A 20305-nucleotide genomic window follows, 5' to 3' on the forward strand; every position below is an offset into this window, starting at 1 on the left:
CAGACAGTGAAGAGTGACATTTTACATATTCTTTAAATTTAATAACCCTAGGAGCAGTTAGTAAGTGAAAAACAGAACATGAGTTTTTTATCTGCTGAGTGTCCTTTTAATTTCACAGTGTGCAAATAGCTTTTGATGTGAAGATTTGGTGCCGAAGGATGTAAGATAATGGAAGAATCTCTAAATTGCATTATATCACTTATGCTACTCTGCTAATATCAGCCATGAGCAAGGAGAGGATAGTAAGCAGAAGATAACAAGAAGAAAGAGAGTCTGTGATGATTACCGCTTAATTCAATTATTGGTTAATTAAATCAAAGCATCAGGAGGAAAAACGATTTGGATTAAAAATAAGTATAACTTCCATCCTTTATTTGATTTGTTGTAGGAAGGAATAAATGGGGTAATTTAATCACTGCATAAGAAAGTTTCAGTAATTCTTTCAGAAATAAGGAGACCTCAGATGTGAATGAGATAGCAGAAGAAAGCCCAGGGCATACCCGCTAACATGAAAGATGACTGCATGTAAGCGTTGTGCTATTTAGAGATTGTTATTGACATTAAAACTACTATCGTGTGCTGTGTGAGCTGTGATATGAACCCTCTGGTCATGTGGATAGTCAGATCAACAATTTATTTCAGAATAAGCAATGGGAAGAGCCCCCGCAGAAAGAAGAGGGTAGGCTTTGTTTCCTGTGATCTGCTTTACTCCTGTTTATTTCTAGGCTATCACAAATTGTCAGCAAAATTTTCACAGATCCCATCACTGAAGTGCCTGTAGTATCTGTGAGATTGGGAGTTTCTATTTGTAAGTGGTTAACATACAGATATATAGATATTTATCTAATGAAGCTAATGAAGTGTATCTGCCATGAGAACTAGTCTAAGAATCCTACACCATTGCATTCACATGCTCTGACAAAGTTAAAAATGGCAATACGACTGCTTAAGACTCGAGGAAAGATTCTGTTTGCATCTGTGGCTTTTGTTCTTAGTTGCTTTTTCTTCTTCGCTTCTCATCACACCTGGAAACAGTGCTGTGGTGAAAATACTGTGCTGGTAATTGGGATTTAATTTTCGCTTCCACTACAGTCTTGCTTCTTCCACTACAGTCTTGCTTTTCCATCTTTGATTAACCTATTCCACCTTCTGAGGGATGATTCCATTTTTGAAACTGACACGAGTCTTCCATTTCATCTGCTCTTTCTCTTGCCTGTTGTGACTGGATGCTTTCCAGGGAAAAAAAAATATTGTATTAGTTTTTCTCCAAGACCTCCCACAGCAGAACTTTGAACTCGAATGTGTCCTCCGAGGCCATGCTAGTCAACAGCCTGAATTTTTCAACTTGTTCCCTACAGTATGCAAGAACTAAACCAACATGATAATACTTACAAAGATTTAGGCATAAGTACTGAGGTTGTTGGTCATTAACTATCTCTACTAAAATATGTTAGTATGACAAATTTCAACTACCTCTATAACCTTGTTTTGAATATATGCTTGGCTCTCTTAACCTATGTATAGTTGGGTTGCTATAATTTTTTTCTTGCTGAGAAGAGCATAGAGCAAAAAAGGGTAATTTTTTTTCATTGTTGTTTTTTGTGCTCAGAGGAGGCTGAATAAAACTGTGACGCTTATTGTTAACAACAATGCAGACTCCCAGCTGCAGTGACTGGGGAGCTTTCCTGGCACAGCTTTCCTTAGGTGATGGAGCTACACTGGTCTAGGTGCCACATTGCAGGATTCAGGGTATTTCTTTTTGTAGCCCACCCTGGCTCAGGGTTTAGAGCACTAGATCAGCAGTTTGCCACTTAGTTGCTTTCTGTGCACGTGGTTCCCCTGCCCCTGTGCCCTCCAGTAAACCAGTTCTCTACAGCTCAGTTCTTCATCTGTAAAATAATGGTGATGGTACTGCTATATTTTATAGAAGTTTTATGTGGAGAAATACATTGAAGATGGTGGTCCTTTCAAACATGGAAGGAACAGGTAATATGTAATTACCCATAAAGTACAGAAATGAATGTATATCAAAATAGAAAATCTTCATCCAAGTAGTTTCCTTTGGGCATTATGCTGATAAGCTTCTCAGCTAATCTTTAAAGTTCACATTTATGCCAAAGTTATGAGCAATTTCATGTGTTTTTTTGTTATTGTCTGGGTGCTTTTACGTGATTGGCAAGTATTAAAGATGAAAATCTTTCTCGGGTAATGACTGTGAGTGCTTAAATAATAACTGTTATTTCAACCTTGTTTTTGTGGAAAATGAGGAAATTTTTCTGTTAAAGTCCAAGTATAAGAACATAAATTGTTTTAGGGGGGAACACACAAATGTTGGTTTTGACAATGGCCCAAGCAGCATTTGCCTCAGACCTCTGTGAAGCCCCACATATCACCTGGTAGGTTTGGGTGCCTGTGGCATACCTAGCAAAACCATTTGTTTCATTGCTCTGATGTTGTATATGTGTAAAGAACTCAGTTTGTCTATTAATATGCTCCTTTCTTTTTTCCTTTCATTTGTATCTCCTATAGAACCCCTTCCTGTGAGCAGTGTTTCTATCTATGATTACAAACCATCTCCAGAAACAGGAGTGTTGTTTGAAATTCAGTACCCTGAGAAGTACAATGTTTTTACCAGGGTAAATATAAGCTATTGGGAAGGAAAAGACTACCGAACAATGCTGTACAAAGGTAGGAGGAAACTGTTTCACCAAAACTTAATGCTAACTCTGCTGGAATCATTTTAAATGGTGGTCTTAGGTGTAGTTTTGACACGTATTAGTTAAAATGATTTATATTCTTTGTAATGCGTCTGTTTATGTAAGAACTTTAATATCATGAAGGAAAAGAAGGGTCTTCGAATTGAGCTGGTGGTTCACTTTGGATTTCAGCCTGCTTCCCATCCTAGTTCTAGTGATTCTTCCTTTCTTTTGGATTTTAGAGGAAGACTGGGTGGTCTAGATTTTTTTAGTCAGTTCTGAAATCAATCTGGGAAGGGATCCCCAATTTCTGGCACACTAAAATCCAAAAAACTTTCCACCTTTTTTCCTTTTTTTTTTTTTTTTTTTTTTGTTTTTAGCTTCCCTGCTGCTGGACAATCCAAAACAAAAGAAAAGTTAAAAGGAAAGAAACACAAAAACTCATTAGGAAGGAGAAAGATACATTTTTACTTTCTAGAGATGCTTGTTGAAATCCCTACGTGACATTATGTGTCAGTTGAAAGCATTAAAAATGTTCCCAGTTCTTTCCTCTGGCCAAGGTTTCCTCTTTGGTGAATAGCTGATAAGAGAGCTCTGGAATGCCCCAGAGCTGGGAAACCCATTCAATATACCTGATTCCTGGTGCAGAATTTAAAGCTGGTAGCTCTGTATCACCACAGAGTGACCCAGTGTTAAATGTACTGTGCTGTATAGTACTGTATATTACTGTAGCATTCAGTATTGTCCCTGAGTGAATAAATCCTGCTGCATATTATGAATTTCACTTTTATTAAAATAATGTAATCATGGGCAATCAATCTAACAATCTAGACAGTGAGTCTAAACAATTTATCTAAACAATCTAAGAAGAGCAAATTCTGCTTTTTGTTTTTATTTTTTTTATAACTCTATTTTGCCCTGCAGTATGGCTTAAACACAGCATCTGTCTGAGATGTAAATGCGGCTATCTTATGGAAAGCATCCTGAGAATTGAGAAAGGCACCTGCATACTCTGTGAACCCTGAAGCTCTGGCAGTTTAACATTGCATAGTGACACTAAAATTCCTTTGAGCAAACCAGTAGATGCTGTATTGAATTTTAGGCACTGAGCTAAGGCTCCCAAAGTAGAATTCTAGTCACTGTAAGCTCTCTCTAAAGTCAGCAGAGGGAGATACACACTTCAAGAAGGAGGTCAGAAAATTTTCGAGTCTCTGCTTCGAAACAGAGTGGGGATAGAAATCACATTTTTCAATGCTGTGAATTGCCAGAAGTTAGGAAGGGTGATTCTGGACCATAGCACAGAATATAGGTGACCTCTTTCCAGAGAACAAAGGGATACCAGCAGTAACTTTTGCCTTCTACAGCTAATACGTGGTTCCAAGGGCTGTAATGCTGCAGCTGCTGGTAAATAAAAAAGTCAACCTGATTGAAGGGATTCACTAATCAACTTGCACACTCATTCCCATAGCCAAATAGCCTGAAGCAACTTCTTACGTGTACTGGTGGTGGACAAGGGCTCCAGCTTCAGTACCACACCTTGCACTCAGTTGCATGCTAGATGGTCCTTTGAGCCTGAATGTTATGCCTCATTTCAGCAAAAGACCAAGAAGGTTTTTGCATGCAGCAGTTAAAGGTCTGCAGAAACTATCAGATGCTCCTTGAGATGTTCAGTGTCACATGAAACAGGCTGCCAGATTCAGTTCCCTTTCCTGTGAAAAGTAGTTCATGTTTCTTGTACTGGGCTTTACTTATTTATTTATTTATTTATTTTGTAGCAAAGTGGCTTTGATGGCCAGGACAAATGCTGGCAGACTGAATTGTTAGAATTAGTAGAATTTCATGTCTCAGACCAGGCTGAGCAATGTTTAAAAATCTGAAACACTGCCAGTTCAGCCTGTGCAGTAGCATTACCAGAAAGTGAACATTTGATGCATTTTCCTCTTTTCTAACTTTCTTCTTTTCTTTTTAAACTTTCTGCAGATTTCTTTAAAGGTAAAACAGTTTTCAATCACTGGCTACCAGGTATATGCTACAGTAACATCACGTTTCAGTTGGTATCAGAAGCAACCTTCAACAAAAGCACACTGGTGGAATACAGCGGTGTCCAACATGAGCCCAAACAGCACAGAACAGGTGAAGAAAATGATTATGCTTTCCTCTCTGCCATGGGGAAGGAATTGATCTCACAGAGAGGAGGGTCTGTGTGGGAGCAGTCCTGGGAGCTGCTCCTGGCCAGGAGTATGGGAGGTGGATGCTGAGGCTAGCACATAGGGTTGTGTGTACAATACAATGCAAAGGGAAATTTATATGAGTGTTTCAGTCATAAAGCTTGCTTCTTAGAAAATAAATTCTGCTTCCCATAAGAGGTCCTAGGTGTTGTGCTAGGAATTAATTTTTAAGCCACAGTAGTAGCTGCACTGAGCATACTATTGATCCATCTATATTGGTCTGTCTCCTTGCACAGTGAATCATAACTAAACTGTTGGAAAAGGCCTTCCTTACTGTGCAGTCTTCTATTATAGAGAGATATGTCATAGTCGCCCCACTTGGTAGTCAGTTTGTGCCCTGAAGCATGACTTTTTAATTTCCAAGACAGCAATGTTGCAAAGGCTGAAAATTGCATTTGTTCAGGATCCAGAACTAATTTAATTTGGTCCTGGGACAGTGCCCAAAACTTTGGGCACTACAGACATTTTCCAGTGTCCAAAGTGAAATGAACTAGTGATAAAATCAAAAAGCCAAATCTTCAGATGAATACACTGATGTTGGTCTATTAATTGCCTTGGACGAAGCAAAGTCAACTGGTGCCAGCTGAGTTCTGTCCTGAGGATCTTAAGTATAGTTATCAAGATATTGAACCGTAAGAATGCAACCAACGGGATTGTACTTTTCTTTCCTGCTGCCCTCACATCCCTCATTCTTTGCATGAGGGATTGTAGTGTCTAGTTTTGTATTAGTGGCCGTGTCTGGGACAGGGGAGGTGAACAGATTAGTGTGGTGTAAGGTGCCAGATTAAAAGGTGCCAGTCAAAATTATTTGCAAAGGCTACTCGCGCTTACCATACGTAAGGGCAGACAGACAAGCAATTACAGTGAGGAAGACAAAATGCTGTGTGTTACCCTCCTGACATAAGTTGAAGTAACTTCTTTATATGCCAGAATCTTGTTTTCTGGAGACCCAAATCTTAAGATTTCACAAATATTAAAATCTAAACTGATGTTTAATGGTTGTGAAAAGGTGGCTACTAAAAGCATATGAAAAGCCCTACAGTAATATGAAGGTCATACTTTTTAAATATGAGCTATGCCATATATTAGTTTTCAATATGTTTTTCAATTAATTTCCACAGAAGTATTTTTTTTTTCATGATCAAGATCTTTCTGGAAGACACTATAAAATAAATTAAAATATATTCTTACAAATTCACAATTGAGTAGCCTTGCTGCTGTAACAGCACTGAAGTCTGATTGACTGTGACTTCACATCTGCTTTTCTTCCTGTTATTTTGAATCATGATTTTTTTGAGAATTTACACTCATTTTGATCCTACTAGAATCACTTCTGCAATAAGTATATGTAAGAGAAGGGAAAATCTTAATAATAAGAATTTATTTCAAAATATCCCTAGATATTTCTCTGGGCAATTAACACATCTAAAGGTGCATAGAACATACCTATTAAAAGACTAACCCTTGCTTCTCTTTCAGTTCCTTACCCACCTCGAAACATTTCTGTTCAGATTGTACCAATCAACAGAAACAATTGGGAAGAGCACAGTGGGAATTTTGCAGAAGAATCATTTATGGGACCACAAGAAATCATAAAGAAAGAAAAGCATAGCCATTTTACTGACAACCCACCTGAAATTCCAGCAGTGAACACAACTGCAGTCTCAGCAGACTACCGTCATAACAGCACTGAGTATGAAACGACGTCACAGCCATCCTGGTGGTCTAATGAAGCTGAGTCATCAGAGGGTGAAGAGGAGTTTGTCAATGCAGTTTCCAGTGATTACGAGGCCAATGATGTCAACACATCTGGAAAACTCACGCCAGAGCCCCCTTCCTTCCTTCCTGTACAAATGGTGGTGACCTGGTTACCACCAAAGCCACCTACTGCATTTGATGGTTTCCATATCAATATTGAAAGGGAAGGTAAAACAGCTTCTTGCACTGAATAGCATCTAGTTCTGGCTGTGCATCATAAAAGTCAGGGAAGAGGGGTACATTGCAGTTTGCAATTCTCTTTTGTTAAACAAGATTTATACTGTTGTACATATTGCTGCACTGTTTACACTGCAGTTATCGTAAATCCATTCTGGTATTGGAGAAAGGAGAATGAGCTGATAGAAATTTGAGACACAGAAGGCACATTATACCATATAGTTTTGCCTGCCACTGAGAAAGGTTCTCAGGGGGACATCGACTGCAAGGGGCATGCAGAAAAGATTCAGATTAACACTTGTCCTGGAGGACAGATACCAAACATATTCCTTATGCAAAAAGCAGGCTGCGGTGGAGAGTGGGGAGATATTTCAAGTGATGAAGCTACACGAAAATCACCAGGTTGCTTAAAGATTTTTCTGCTTTAAAATCTATTTTATCCCGATTAATTTTATTTTCTCACAAGCAGTTTTCATAAACCTTCCCACCCTGAGGGCAAATACTTTTTTCTTTTTTTTTCTTTTCAGAATAAGAATGCAATAGATAGAAAATTGGAAGCTCTTTTTCTTCCATGCCTTGTTGTTTTTCACTTGCACAGTCATGGCAACCCAATTTTATCATCCCTTCTACAGAATGAAAATTTGGCTTGGGTTTATGGTTCCTTTACACCTATACTGCAACCTTGGTCATTAATAACTCTTGTGCCGATGGCAGGAAATAAAACTACCCACATAAATCCAGTCCTTTTGGATACCTTTTAATCCCTCAGCAGAAACAGCATTAGCATTTCTGATATAAATCATTTTCTCGGTGGCTGAAGCCTTTCAAGATTCAATTAACCCATACTTATCCTTCCTCCCTGATTTAGAGAACTTCACAGAATTTTTGACAGTAAGTGAGGACACTCACAAATTTGTTGCTGAACTGAAAGAACCAGGAAAATATAAGTTGTCTGTAACAACATTTAGCTCCTCTGGCTCTTGTGAAGTTCGTGGAAGTCAATCATCAAAAACACTTAGCTTTTACATCAGTAAGTATTTCAACAAATCTATCTTATTCTCCCAGACAAATACAACTTTAATGTCATATATATATATTATAATGTCAGAGTTTGACCACTGTGACAGCTACAGTGTCTGCTGCAGGATCAGAAGACCCTGGTCTTCTGGAATTACCTGTGCCAGAGAAGGAAATATGCAGATATGTTATGTGTTATATCCTCTCTGAATGGGCCTTCATCATGCTGTCTTGGCAGAGCTAAGAACTGAAAGCAGGTGACATATTTGATAGAGTTGTTGCCCAGTGTTCAGAAGTGGCTCACTGAAACAGGTTCTCCCGTTGCATCTTTCAAAGAGAGAATTTAATTGAGAGAATTTAATTCAGAGAATTCAAGCAGTGGTTATAGAGATTCTTGAAAACACTTAACTTCCTTAGTCCTGGAGGCTCTATGTGCTGGGTTAGGGATGAAGGGTATCTCAGGCTGAGAGTGTGGGAATTGCACAGTTAAATACTGAACTCTGAAATTAAATGGTCTCTGAGAGAACACAGCAAATTACACTAGATGACATAGTTCAGCCTGCTAAATTCAGAGGAGAAAAATTAATTTATTTTCCTGTAGAATCCCAGGGTTTCTTAGCTGAAGATTTAGTAAAAGACAAAGCAATAAGACGCTACTGTGTAAACTAGTATCATGACCGACAATTAGATCAGCAGGTGAGACAGGTGTTAGTGAATTCAGGTTATTATCCTTCTGGTGGCTGTGGTCACCTTACACCTTTTCTACAAAAAGAAACAGATATGGCCTACAAAGTGCCTGTGCAATGAGAACAGGGGAATACTTACAGCACTACACAATTTTACATGTGGGAGTATGGTGTCTCCCCCAATTCATGAATGCTGTAACAAGACACAGGAGCTAAAGCTGGCAGAAATATTCATATTAAAAGAAAATTTACTCAAGTACTTAACCACATTACTAATAAAAATTGTGTCTTTAGGAGCTCATAATATTTACAAATACTAACTATTTAGGCTTACGTTCAACATAATGCTTGACTGCATTTAACTGAATTCCACTATCTTTCCCATTTTTTTAATAACTTTATAATTGAAAGAAACAGTACATTGAAAACAAAGAGAAAAGAGGAAACAGCACATGAGAGAAAGGGCCTCTGCTGTTGTAATTTCACTGTCTGGTTTTCTTTAGGAATAGTTATTAGACAGCTTCATTATGTGGAAACCATTAAAATATATAAAAGTATTCAAGTATAACAAATTATGTAGCATTGCTATTAGTGCCAAATGTTATTCCATTTTGCAAGGTCTGACTTATTTCCATTAAGCCGTATGCAATGGAGTGTCCTCCATGACATCTACTAACTGGGGAGAGATGTGAGAGAAATGAGAATATGTTAATTCAAAGTATAGGTGTATGGACTGCTAGATTAAGGATTGACTTCAATCTTACTAGGTACGAAGTATTAAGATGTAATGGGAATGTAATGAATATTTTCATTTTACATGTAACACATTGAACCTTTGTTTTGGAGGGTTTTGTCTGTTAGTTTTGCAGGCTTTCAGAACCACTTGAGGATTCTTGTCAATTGTCGTATTTATTCTGTCAAATGCAAGATCCTTAGTATTTAGGTAGATTATATATGTATTTCTGGTAGTATGCCAAATCTGAGATGTGCACAAGTCCTCTTAAGGTGAAATTGCTTTTCCATTCCTCATTATGAGGCCGATCAAGTAGGCTTTTTGAGTAGAGACTACAGCTTTGGGTTATGACATGAAGTAGCTGAAATGCCAATGCCAATGCTGAAACAAATTCTGAATGACAAGAGCTGCATACACAGCACTTGCTCCAGATACTAATCTAATGATCAGATTCCTCTTTTAGCTGAGTAGGTGTGGGTCTGCTGTTATGAATAACTCTTGCTTATAGCTTCAGCCTTATCTCATCCTTCTAGCACTCAGTCAGTGAAACATCCTGTCAAATTACTGGCTTGTATTACTCCACATTTTTATTGCATCCATATAGCAGTATAGCTTGTCAAATCTTGTAGGCTGATCTTGCTGGCATTTGTTTTATTTTTCTCAGTAAATGTAAAGAACTATTAGAATTGTGTAGAGGAAGGAATGTCAAGGAGAGAGAGATGTCACAATCATCACTTCAAAGTGACAAGAAAAGCTGACAATTTTCATGAAATCTGAAATTGTGACCAAGTCTAGCTGAAGTTATTTTTCAAATTGCTATTTCATCTACATTTAAACATATGTTCTCTATCAAGTCCTTCATAAAGTCTGATGGACAATGACATTCTTCACTGTGGTAACCTCTGTGAACTTGATTTTCATGCTTCAAGGCTGTAGTACACTCGGAGGGTATGGCAGTATGTGGAGAGGTGAAAAATTTTATGTGCTTATCCTTTAATATTTGTCAATGATTTATATGCTATTGGGTGTCACAGCTTTTAAACATTCTCTTGGAGCAAATCTGATATTTCTGGGTGGATTCTGGTGAGCAATAGAGAATACTGCAATCTAAATTTTCCAAGAGACATTTCTCTTGTCTTCTACTCTGCTACAGGTGAAATAGCATCAGCCACAGGCTGTTTCCCAGGGACTGCCTTCTTCACTGCCTGACGGCTGTGCAGATAAAAAAGTGTCAGTCCAGCCTCTTTCACTAGTAGTAAATAATCCCATGAAAGAAGGATGTTTTGACATATATGCCTCAAATGCATAGTGTGGCTTGCTCACATGTGCTTCTGGGACATGTCCCAGGCCCCACAGGTGAATGGATAGAAGAGCTCACTGAGAAGCCCCAGCATGTGACTGTGACGGTGCTAAGCTCCACTACTGCCCTGACATCCTGGACAGCATCGCAAGAAAGCGGAGGCAACAGCACCATCGTGTCTGTGGTCTCCCTGACCTGTCAGAAGCAAAAGGAAAGTCAAAGGCTTGAAAAACACTACTGTACTGAGGTAAGGGATGGAAGCTGGAGCCTTTTCAAACACAGGAAAAAATTGCCAATGATTCTGCTGTTGGGATCATCATGCCCAAGGGCCCTATCAGGGTCAGGGCTGCAGAGCACAGTGGCAGGTGCTTCCTGCTGCAGTCTAAAGGGACACAGCTACTACACAGTGTAGTGGAGAGCACAGCATTTGGGAACGAATGTGTGTAGTAAACCATACTAGTGTTAAAATTGTATTTCTGTTGGACTTATGTGACCAATCCTTTGTCCAAGCTTGTGAGTTATGTTATACTATTTGAGACACTTCTGTGGCAGTAGGCAAAATGGTGCCACAATACAACCATAGAATCATCAATTCCCAGATTGGAAGAGACCTCAAGGATTGTCTGGTCCAAGCTTTCTTGTCAAAGCCACAGTCTAGACAAGATGTCCAAGCTCCTTGTCCAGCTGACTCTTAAAAGTACCCAACCTTGGGGAACCCACCTCTTCCCTGGGGAGACTATTCCAATGGCTGATTGTTGTCATTGTGAAAAATTTTCCGCTTGTGTCCAACCAGAATCTACCTGGGAGTAACTTGTACCCGTTATGCCGCATCTTTTCCATGTGAGTCCTTGTGAAAAGGGAGTCTCCATCTTCTCTGTTGTCACCCTTTAAATCCTGGAACATGGTGATAAAGTCTCCTCTGAGCCTTCTTTTCTCAAGGCTGAAAAAAACAATTCTCTAGCCTTTCCACGTATGGCAGGGTTCCCAGTCCTTTGATCATCTTTGTGGCCCTCCCCTAGACCATCTCCAGCCTGTCACATCTTTTTTATATAGTAGAGACCAAAACTGAACACGGTGTTCCAGGTGCGGCCTGACAAACACCAAGTAGTGTGGGATGAGTTCTTTATCTCTGCTGGTGATGCCCTTGTTGATGTACCCTCGCATCCTCTTGGTTTTCTTTGCTGCAGCAGTACACTGTTCACTCATATTGAGCTTGTCGTTCACCAGGACCCTCAGGTCCCTTTTCACAGAGCTGCTTCCCAGCCGTATAATAATAACACTTAGGAATATGTTGTAATCCATTTGTATTAAGCAAAGTGCTCACAGGCATGGTTATCATCAGACTAGCATAAATTCTTTATTAGATATCCTACAAATGAATACAGAACCTACTCTGTAAGCACTTAGTCTGTAACCTACTCTGTACTAAGCTTTCTGGAAGTTTAGAGGTGATCAGAAGTCAGCTTTTCTTTTCATCCATAAAAAAAGATGTCAGCACTGGGAAGTAAATAATAATTCAGATCACCTGTGATTTGCATGAACAACAGTTCTTTAGGGCTGCCATATAGGATGTGTTTATAATGATCCATAATCCTGAATCCCAAAATATGGCATTTTTCTGTTACTTGAAACTCCAAGTCAGATGTTGTGGCTATGATGGATCAGTGTCATACAGCTCAACTAGAAAGAGGTAAAGAGGTTTTAGCCCACATCTCAGTGACCTTACCAAGATGCTGATAAGGCCATTTTCTGAGCAGTGCCACAACTTCTGTCTAGCTCCCTAAATGTGTGTGATGGAGGAGTCTGCAAAGGACTGCAGTGCTGCCCTGCTGCACCCTCAGTTTGCCTATGGGAATGGAAGAAGGCCACTAACACTCCCAGTAAATCTTCATCTCCTTCAACTCAGTGATTAGCCCTGCAAGTTAATAGTACATAGAGTCTGTATCCTTTAAAAACGTCTTTTAAAATGATTCTTTGACAAAATGTCTTCAGTTTTATTCGAAGAATGGCTATGAACTTAAATGTTTGGAAGTGTCTTTTCATGACAATTTGAGAACTGTTTTTCAGTATCAGTTTGTAATCTCAGTGAATTATTTTCCTTCCATTTATTAAAAGTGCAGTCATTTAATCAGGAAGCAAAACAATACAGTAGTGATTATAAACCACAGATCACAAGTATATACATACATGATTAAAGAAAATACTACAGGATTCATCTACAAACTGAAAAATTAGTGCCTAAAGCTAGTCCTTGAGTGAATAAGATATCTGTAAAAGTAAATGCATGTTTATTGCAAGCAGGTTTAAATGTCTAAATACAGTTATTTGTTTCTTTCTGTTATTACAAATATTTGTACCACCTCTATTCAAATGTTATCAGCTTATTATACCTGGAATTATTAATGGCTGGTTGGTTTGAATTCTCCTTGACAAGCTGGAAAGGGCAAAATTCAGTGCAGATTTCTATCCATTTCAAACATTGTGCACGATTTAAAAGTGATTTAGCTTTCCAAAGCAGCTGTTAAAGGCAAATTCTGTTCCTCACTAAATCTGTGCTGGCACTGATATATTCATGTGCATTGCTGTAAACCACAAGTGCAGAGGCGGCTGTGATGAAGACTTTGGAAAGGTTGTGAATAAAATATTAGTAGGAAGTATCAGCCTGCAGCTCTAGAAGGGGTGTAGGCTGCCCTTTCCTTAAAGATGTTCTGGGCATTTACTGTTAGCTGGCTTTTCAGAAGATAGGACTTTTCAGATTGTATCAGACCAGGAATCACTTGGTCAGGCATCCTGTCTCCAGCTCAGACTGAAACCTAGTGTGGCACAGCAGTAGTTTTAATGGTGATGTTTCAAATGGAAAAGAAAAATCACAATGTCTCTTAGGTTTTGTAGTGCTGTGCAGGGGAGGTGAGATAGAGTAATTCCACTCTAATTTCACCATGCAATCACTTAACACATGCTTTCAGAAGACAGCTTTCCCATAACGCTGCCTTCAGCTCACATAGCTGCAGATGAATCAGATGGTCATTGAAAAGCCTTAGGCTTTTATTGAAAACACATGGTCTAAATACTCCAGCCTGAATAATATCATCTGAATATTAATAATGTAGCCTGGATATTTCAATAAACTTTGACATTGGGAGAGAGTTGGTCTGCAGTGTGGCAGCTGACCTTACGTAGCAAGGCAAGTGTAATTCTCTGAGTCAGATCAAGTTCAAGTACAGTCTTGGTATTGTTTTAATTAACTGAGTAAATACTTCATGTCCAATGTGTTTTCCTCCTATTAGGTAAATTCAAGCAGCAGCCTCATTGAAAATCTTGTTCCTGGTGCCCAGTACCAAGTTGTGGTTTACTTAAGGAAAGGACCATTGGTTGGACCACCTTCTGATCCTGTTACATTTTCCATTGGTAACCCCTGCATCTACTGTTTGAAATATGTTTGGTTTGGTTTGGTTTTAAATACGTGTAGCATATTCATTAAGTTCTAGAGCCCATGAAGTAGTACTGCATTGTCATGTTGGTTATTTTAACTGCAGCGAACACCTAGTGGGAAATTTTTTGTTATATTTTCTAGCCCATTACTTAGGTGGGGAAAATATTCCTTCAGTGGAAGATAACTATTTCACATTTAAAAGTTAAGTTTTTACCAAACCTAACTAGAGAGCAGTTATGGCCAGGATTCACACTGAGTGCCCTGTGGAAAGAACCGTCTTCACCATTGGACACCTATATTTGTTTGGCCCTAGCAGTGGTCATGGTCTATGTAATTTACAGTGGGAGCCACCTCACTTAGGTATAGCCAGCCTGAGCTGCAGGCGATCTGTGATGCATGGAGAGATGTGGGCACTTCCTAAAGGTGATTTATTACCACTGTGTCATGAAGTATGTGGACTGCTGTTAAGACATCTGTTGCAAGTGTACTTTATAAAGGATGTAAAGTGGCCCAGTCTGAAAGCCACAGTGCTAAGAGTCAGGATAGCTGGCTGATCTCCTACAGTACTACATGACCATCACCAACTTAGGCTGTGCATGCCTTTATTTTCTAGCATTTATCAGTGGATCTTGGTGTTCTCTGCTTTGAGATTTGAGAGAACCTTCTGGGACTGAGAGTAACAATTTCGAGGATGCGGGTCACTGCCCCCCTGCCTGTAATTCAGGATTCCACCAGGCTCCTAAATAGTCACTTAGGATAGAATTCAGTATCTTTTAGTTTCAGTATCATTTATTTTGTTAAGGTTACTACTTTAACAAATTGTGTTAAGAAAAGAAAGGGCAAAGAGAATGAGATTCAGTGCATAGAATTACATCCACAGAGAAATATTTAACCTGAGTCGCCCAGCTTCTCCTTCTGATAAATAGTCTGCCTTGCAGAGAGCAGGTGGCTGACAGTCAGAGATCAGTATTTTTCACTCTGCTTCCTTTCTGTGATATAGGAAAGAAAGTGAAACAGAAGAAAACCCCAAAGTTAAGCTGTTAAGAACTGAATCATTAAATGAAAGCAAATATGAGGTGTAGTGAATATGGTGAGAGCCTTTCCAGTCTTGGCAATCTCCTTATATATTTTCATAAATAGGGTCAAAATAAAAATTTGAAAAGTGAGTATGGTGTATTTCAATAAAGGAAGAAATAGGAAAAAATATATATACTTTATTATTAAAATATCTATCATTGGACAATTTTGCAAATGCTTTTGATTTCCTTTTTCACTGTACTTACTTGAGAAATCTGCAACATTCTATTTTCACTTGAGAAAGTAAAATCATATATTCCCTAAGTAAGTAAGTTCCTTCGTTTTCTCCACTTTTGTGTGGCCTGACAACCATAAAAGCCATAAACTCAAAACGGCAATCCGTTTCTAAACAAAGCATCTCATATGTTACTTATTATAAAGGGGATGTTTTTATGCAGAAAAACAACAGTTGTATGAGTTTTCATTTCATAACAGGATATTGAATTTGATATTAAAATAGTAGAACTGCAAAACAAACTGTTCTGTGAAATTATCAGTGGTGGTTAATGATGAATGAAACTGAAATAATATAAAATACACTATTAAAAATATTAAATTCTCCCCATGTTTATCCTAAGCCTCACTTTCACTGGGTGAATATTAACACTTTAGATAAAGCAAAGAAAAGATGTGGTAAATGATTTATAAGGGGAAAGGCAATCGTGTGCTAACATGTACTGAAGTCATCTGGATGCTGGTGTTGCTTCTGACCTGGCAGGCAATTGCTGGGGCTCTGCAACCCTTGCAAATGACAGCAAAGTACTTATTTAAGTAGCCTCAGTTAAGTCATGAAGAATAACTGCTTTCTAGATGAGTAAGGGTTGCAGAAGTTGACCCTTATGTGACATTTTCAAATCACTTGACTTTCGCAGTGTCATCATCTGGGAGGTAAGAATAGCAATACATGACAGCACCTTTAGGTTCTCCAAGGAAGGAGGCGAGACATAAAAAAAATGTTCTTTCTCACAGTCTTCATCTTCCAGAGTGTTATGGCTTTTGATGCTTTTATTTTTGAGCAACTTGAAATATCTCCTGCACATCCTGATTTTCAAAGTAGAATGGAACCCTCCATTTATGAAAGAGCAAGTCCTGTACTTCATCTCAAGCTAAGCAGCCAATGCCAAGTAGCCTGTAGTCATTTCTGGAAAAGTAAACATAACAAAGTGGAGAACAAATGCTGAAAAAAGGGAAAGGTATTTTTTAAAAACAAACTGTAACTGATAACACACACATTACTAACCACAATTTCTGATTTGTAGTGCCCACTGGAATAAAGGATCTGACACTTTACCCTTTGGGACCTACTGCTGTGGTTTTGAGCTGGAACAGACCTTTCCTTGGGGTGTTCAGGAAATATGTTGTAGAAATGTTTTACTTCAACCCATCAACGATGACTTCTGAGTGGACAACCTACTATGAAATAGCAGCAACCGTCTCCTTAACTGCCTCCGTGGTAAAGTGACCATTAGTGACGATTGTTTTCCCATGCCTGTGTGGCCTTGGCACTTTGTGACATTGGCACTTTGTGATATTTTGTTGCCCAGCCTTTCCCCTATGGTTGTGTATATATGCCTTTAAGCCTGGCATATTCTCCTAGGCAAAGCAGAGAAAATGGCCATTCTAAAGGCATTTTCTATTCTAAAGAAAGGGAATGCCAGCTGAACCATGCTAACTTTTAAGCAGGAAGATGATACAGGAGATGAGACTCTTCTTATTGACAAATGGGCATGTTCAGCAAGTCCAGAGGCAGCTTCAGTTTGTGGGTCAGTTTGTCAGTCAAGGCTTTAAAAATGCCATTAGCTCCTGGAGGGGAGTAGTCCAAAACTGTATCTACATAATTAATATTGATAATATGGATTTGGGGCTTGCGGGCTAGTCTTGTAGTGTGCCATCTGGAAGGCCTAGCTGCAGAGATGCTCTTTTGAAAATAGTCTTCATGTTTCTGAAGCTTTAAATACTTACGCCAGGATTTCAATTGGGTGGAGACTGGTCTTTAGAAGAACACGCACATATACACACATGCATCGTTGCAGAAATAAAGTGAAATTTTCCTTTTCCTTTCCATTATGTCCTAGAGAAAGTGAACAGATTCTATTCAGACTTCGCTGTAGTGCAAGACAGCAAGCGGTTTTAGCTGAAACTAGTTGTTCAGAAAGTTATAAGTATGCAAAATGATAGCAATAACTTGCTGCTAGTGAAAGCCACAGTGATTTACTGTAATTGATTTGCATCATACCATTTGTGGAGTCATTTTTACTACAGCAGCTTAACTGTAATTGGGTACGTGACTGTAAATCTAGCACATGAGTCTCTAGGGAAATTAAAAACAAAAATAACGTACCAAATGAGTAATTAATGTCTTGTAATCATGACTCAGCACAATTAGATTAATAGCTGAGTGATCCGAATCATCTCAGAAGTAATGACGTCTTCTGGAGTTAATGGGGCCTGTTAGAAATTCAGACGATATTGTCCCTAACTGTTGCAAATCCTGTTCAAGGAAGCCAAATTGGAATTCCTTTTTCTGAATTTCAGTCTGAAATACAATAGTGCTATATCATAGCTGAAATAAGCATTTCTTAAAGAATAATTTTAAAGAGTAAGCCTGAATTAGAAAAGGAGTGTCTCCCTGTTCTTCCTTTACGGTATTTAACATACAAGTAGGTATTAGTGAACTTTTGCTTGGGTTTCCTATCGGTGCCCCAGAATCCCACTATATCCCATAAATTTCCCTATGACCTAGTGACATCCCTGAGTGGTGTATTCTGGAGCAACAGTTTCAAGACCAGTGAGAAGGCAGGGTTATCACAAATCAAGCTGACACCTTAGATCAAAACCTATCTATCTATCTCCTGAAGGGTTGTCACTTAATGAGAACCTTTGGAACCAAATTTACCCTTTTTCTCTGTTTAGTTGCTTCATTCTTTTTGTGTTTTCCATCTTATTTTTAAATTGTCAAAGCAATGTTTGTATTTTCAATATTACACCAGGGGGATGTCAGAAGTCCAAGCATCTTCAAGATTTTTGGTGTTAATTTGATAGAACTTTTTCCAAAAAATGTAAAGAGAATAGTCCACAACCCCTATCTCTGGATTGCCTTGTAGTGTCTGGAGAGGGGGGGAAGGCACTGCAAGCAGCAGAGATCTGTAAAATACCAATTTCTAATTTCTTTTAAAATTTCATTATTTCCAATTTGCTTTTATTTTGAATTTAAAAAAATATCATGAGGTTTTTCATTTAAACCTGAAATTAAATATTTGAAGTGGTTTTCCTGTCAATGAATGTATTTTAATTTTAATTTAAATATTACATATGATGTTATAAAATACATTGCATTTTATATTTCATTTATATCTCATTTGTATTTATATATATAATCTATATCTCATAAGTCATTTATGTTTCATTCATATTTCATTCATAATAAATGACAATACAAAATGAAATACTCTTCGAAAATATTGGAAAAAATAAGGTTTTTTTGAAGTGACAATATCTGAATCAAAAGCATTATTTCCAATTTTGTGACAGAAGATTGCTCTGTGGGAATTGTTCTTGCTGCTCTGGAAATCAGTGAGAGGTTTCCATGGTGGGTAGGACTTGGGACCACGTGCACGTGGATAAGCAGCGGAACCATCACAACCGTGTTTGCTCCCACTGCACAAATTTTTGAATGAACTCAAAAGCTAAATTTCTGAGATTTCCACTGGAGTAAAGACTGGGAGCTCAGTAAAATCAGTGTGGGCATGAGATCATGCATATTGTTGTATTTACAAGTCACACCTCCTGAGCTGCTGTTCATCTTTTGTCACTTTACAGAGAATAGCTAACCTGCTGCCTGCTTGGTATTACAATTTCCGGGTCACCATGGTGACTTGGGGGGACCCAGAGCTAAGCTGCTGTGATAGCTCCACTATCAGCTTTATAACAGGTAAGCAGCCATCTGAAAGGATTGTGGAAAGGCTCCCAGGAGCAGATATGCTGAAACTGTCTGACCTGGGTGTTGTGTTTCACCTGCAGATATTTGCACGTTAGGATATTTAACACCTAACCGTGGTTTTCTGTTTGTGGGGTTTTGTTTTGTCGTTATTTGTTTTGAGGTGTTTTTTTTAATTATTATTGTATTTTTTATTTTACTTTTGTATTTGTAATCTGGATTCTCAGCTGCAGTAAATCAATATCACCACATGGCTTGCCCTCTTCCAGTTGGGACCAGCCGTGCATTTAGCATAGTCCATTGTCTCTTGTCAGATTCTTTAGGTTTGAATCTTTAGTACATCACAGATCAGTCATAGAGGGAACATTACACAAGAGGTCTTGTTAGCGCCTTGCCCCATGTTCCTAGCATTGAGGCTGGTGAAGTCAGTTTCCTATTGAATTGATTTGCTTTTATGCACCACTGTTTCGTTCATCTTGCAGATGATTGAAAGCAGTAAATAATTCAGATGCACCATGAGGAAATAAAGAATGACTCACTCGTCCTTTCCATCTGTAGAAATCAAATAACAAGGAAAAAAGCCTCCAAGGTCCCAGCCACCCCCTCCAAAAATGACACTAGCCTAGTCCTGTATTTTCTGTTTGGTGAGCAGCTAAGAGGATGTACCTGAGGAAGAAACTGAATGAGATCAGTTTGCAGGGGTGACCATTCTATGACACTGTGATTAACTTGTCTGTGCCTGACAGAGCCATGACAGAAAAGTACAGTGGGTTAAGACCTAGCTTCACTGAAGTAACCAGAAACCCTCTCATCCTAAGATGTCTGATCCCCAGCTACACTGCTGACAAATTCTGGCACTTCTCCAGTGCATCAGAAACTCACAGTCCCTGCTGGAGCCCCATGAAGGTCTCCATGGATATTCATTGTCCTTTGGCATCAATCAACTTTACTGTAGGACTATAGGGAAGCAATTTTCCAGCTGGTTGGTTGCTGTATGAGGGGAGAAATGTCTTTTCCAACAGATTTGGATACCAGGTTCAGCATTTTAGAGTGGAAATGTTCCAGTGGGACCCTCACACTTCAATATTATGTCTCCAGAAACCAGTAGCAGAAATGAGGGAGATTAAGGTTGTTCTGAAATATAAGCTGTCATCAGGATCAGTTTGGATCTCTGTATGGTGAAAATAAGACACTTACTGCTGTTGGAGGAAAAATGGATCAAGTCATTAACTAGCAGATGTAGACAAAATTAGAAATGGATGA

At 38.7% G+C, this 20305-nt stretch overlaps 1 protein-coding gene across 1 annotated transcript in view; it reads left to right on the forward strand.

The window, feature by feature from the left end:
• The window catches only part of PTPRO (protein tyrosine phosphatase, receptor type, O), a gene marked incomplete at its 3' end in the record, with an annotated part of 57265 nt that overhangs the window by 6624 nt on the left and 30336 nt on the right, over nucleotides 1-20305 (forward strand). Inside the window, exons 2-9 of the mRNA XM_010014688.1 lie at nucleotides 2530-2688; nucleotides 4677-4829; nucleotides 6404-6850; nucleotides 7728-7889; nucleotides 10643-10842; nucleotides 13883-14003; nucleotides 16365-16558; nucleotides 18925-19036. Of these exons, the coding sequence (XP_010012990.1) occupies nucleotides 2530-2688; nucleotides 4677-4829; nucleotides 6404-6850; nucleotides 7728-7889; nucleotides 10643-10842; nucleotides 13883-14003; nucleotides 16365-16558; nucleotides 18925-19036 (1548 nt within the window). The remainder of the gene's footprint in view (nucleotides 1-2529; nucleotides 2689-4676; nucleotides 4830-6403; nucleotides 6851-7727; nucleotides 7890-10642; nucleotides 10843-13882; nucleotides 14004-16364; nucleotides 16559-18924; nucleotides 19037-20305) is intronic.

The sequence above is a fragment of the Nestor notabilis genome, unplaced genomic scaffold (genome assembly GCF_000696875.1).
Source record: "Nestor notabilis isolate BGI_N333 unplaced genomic scaffold, ASM69687v1 scaffold6405, whole genome shotgun sequence".
In the NCBI taxonomy this organism is placed as follows: Eukaryota; Metazoa; Chordata; class Aves; order Psittaciformes; family Psittacidae; genus Nestor; species Nestor notabilis.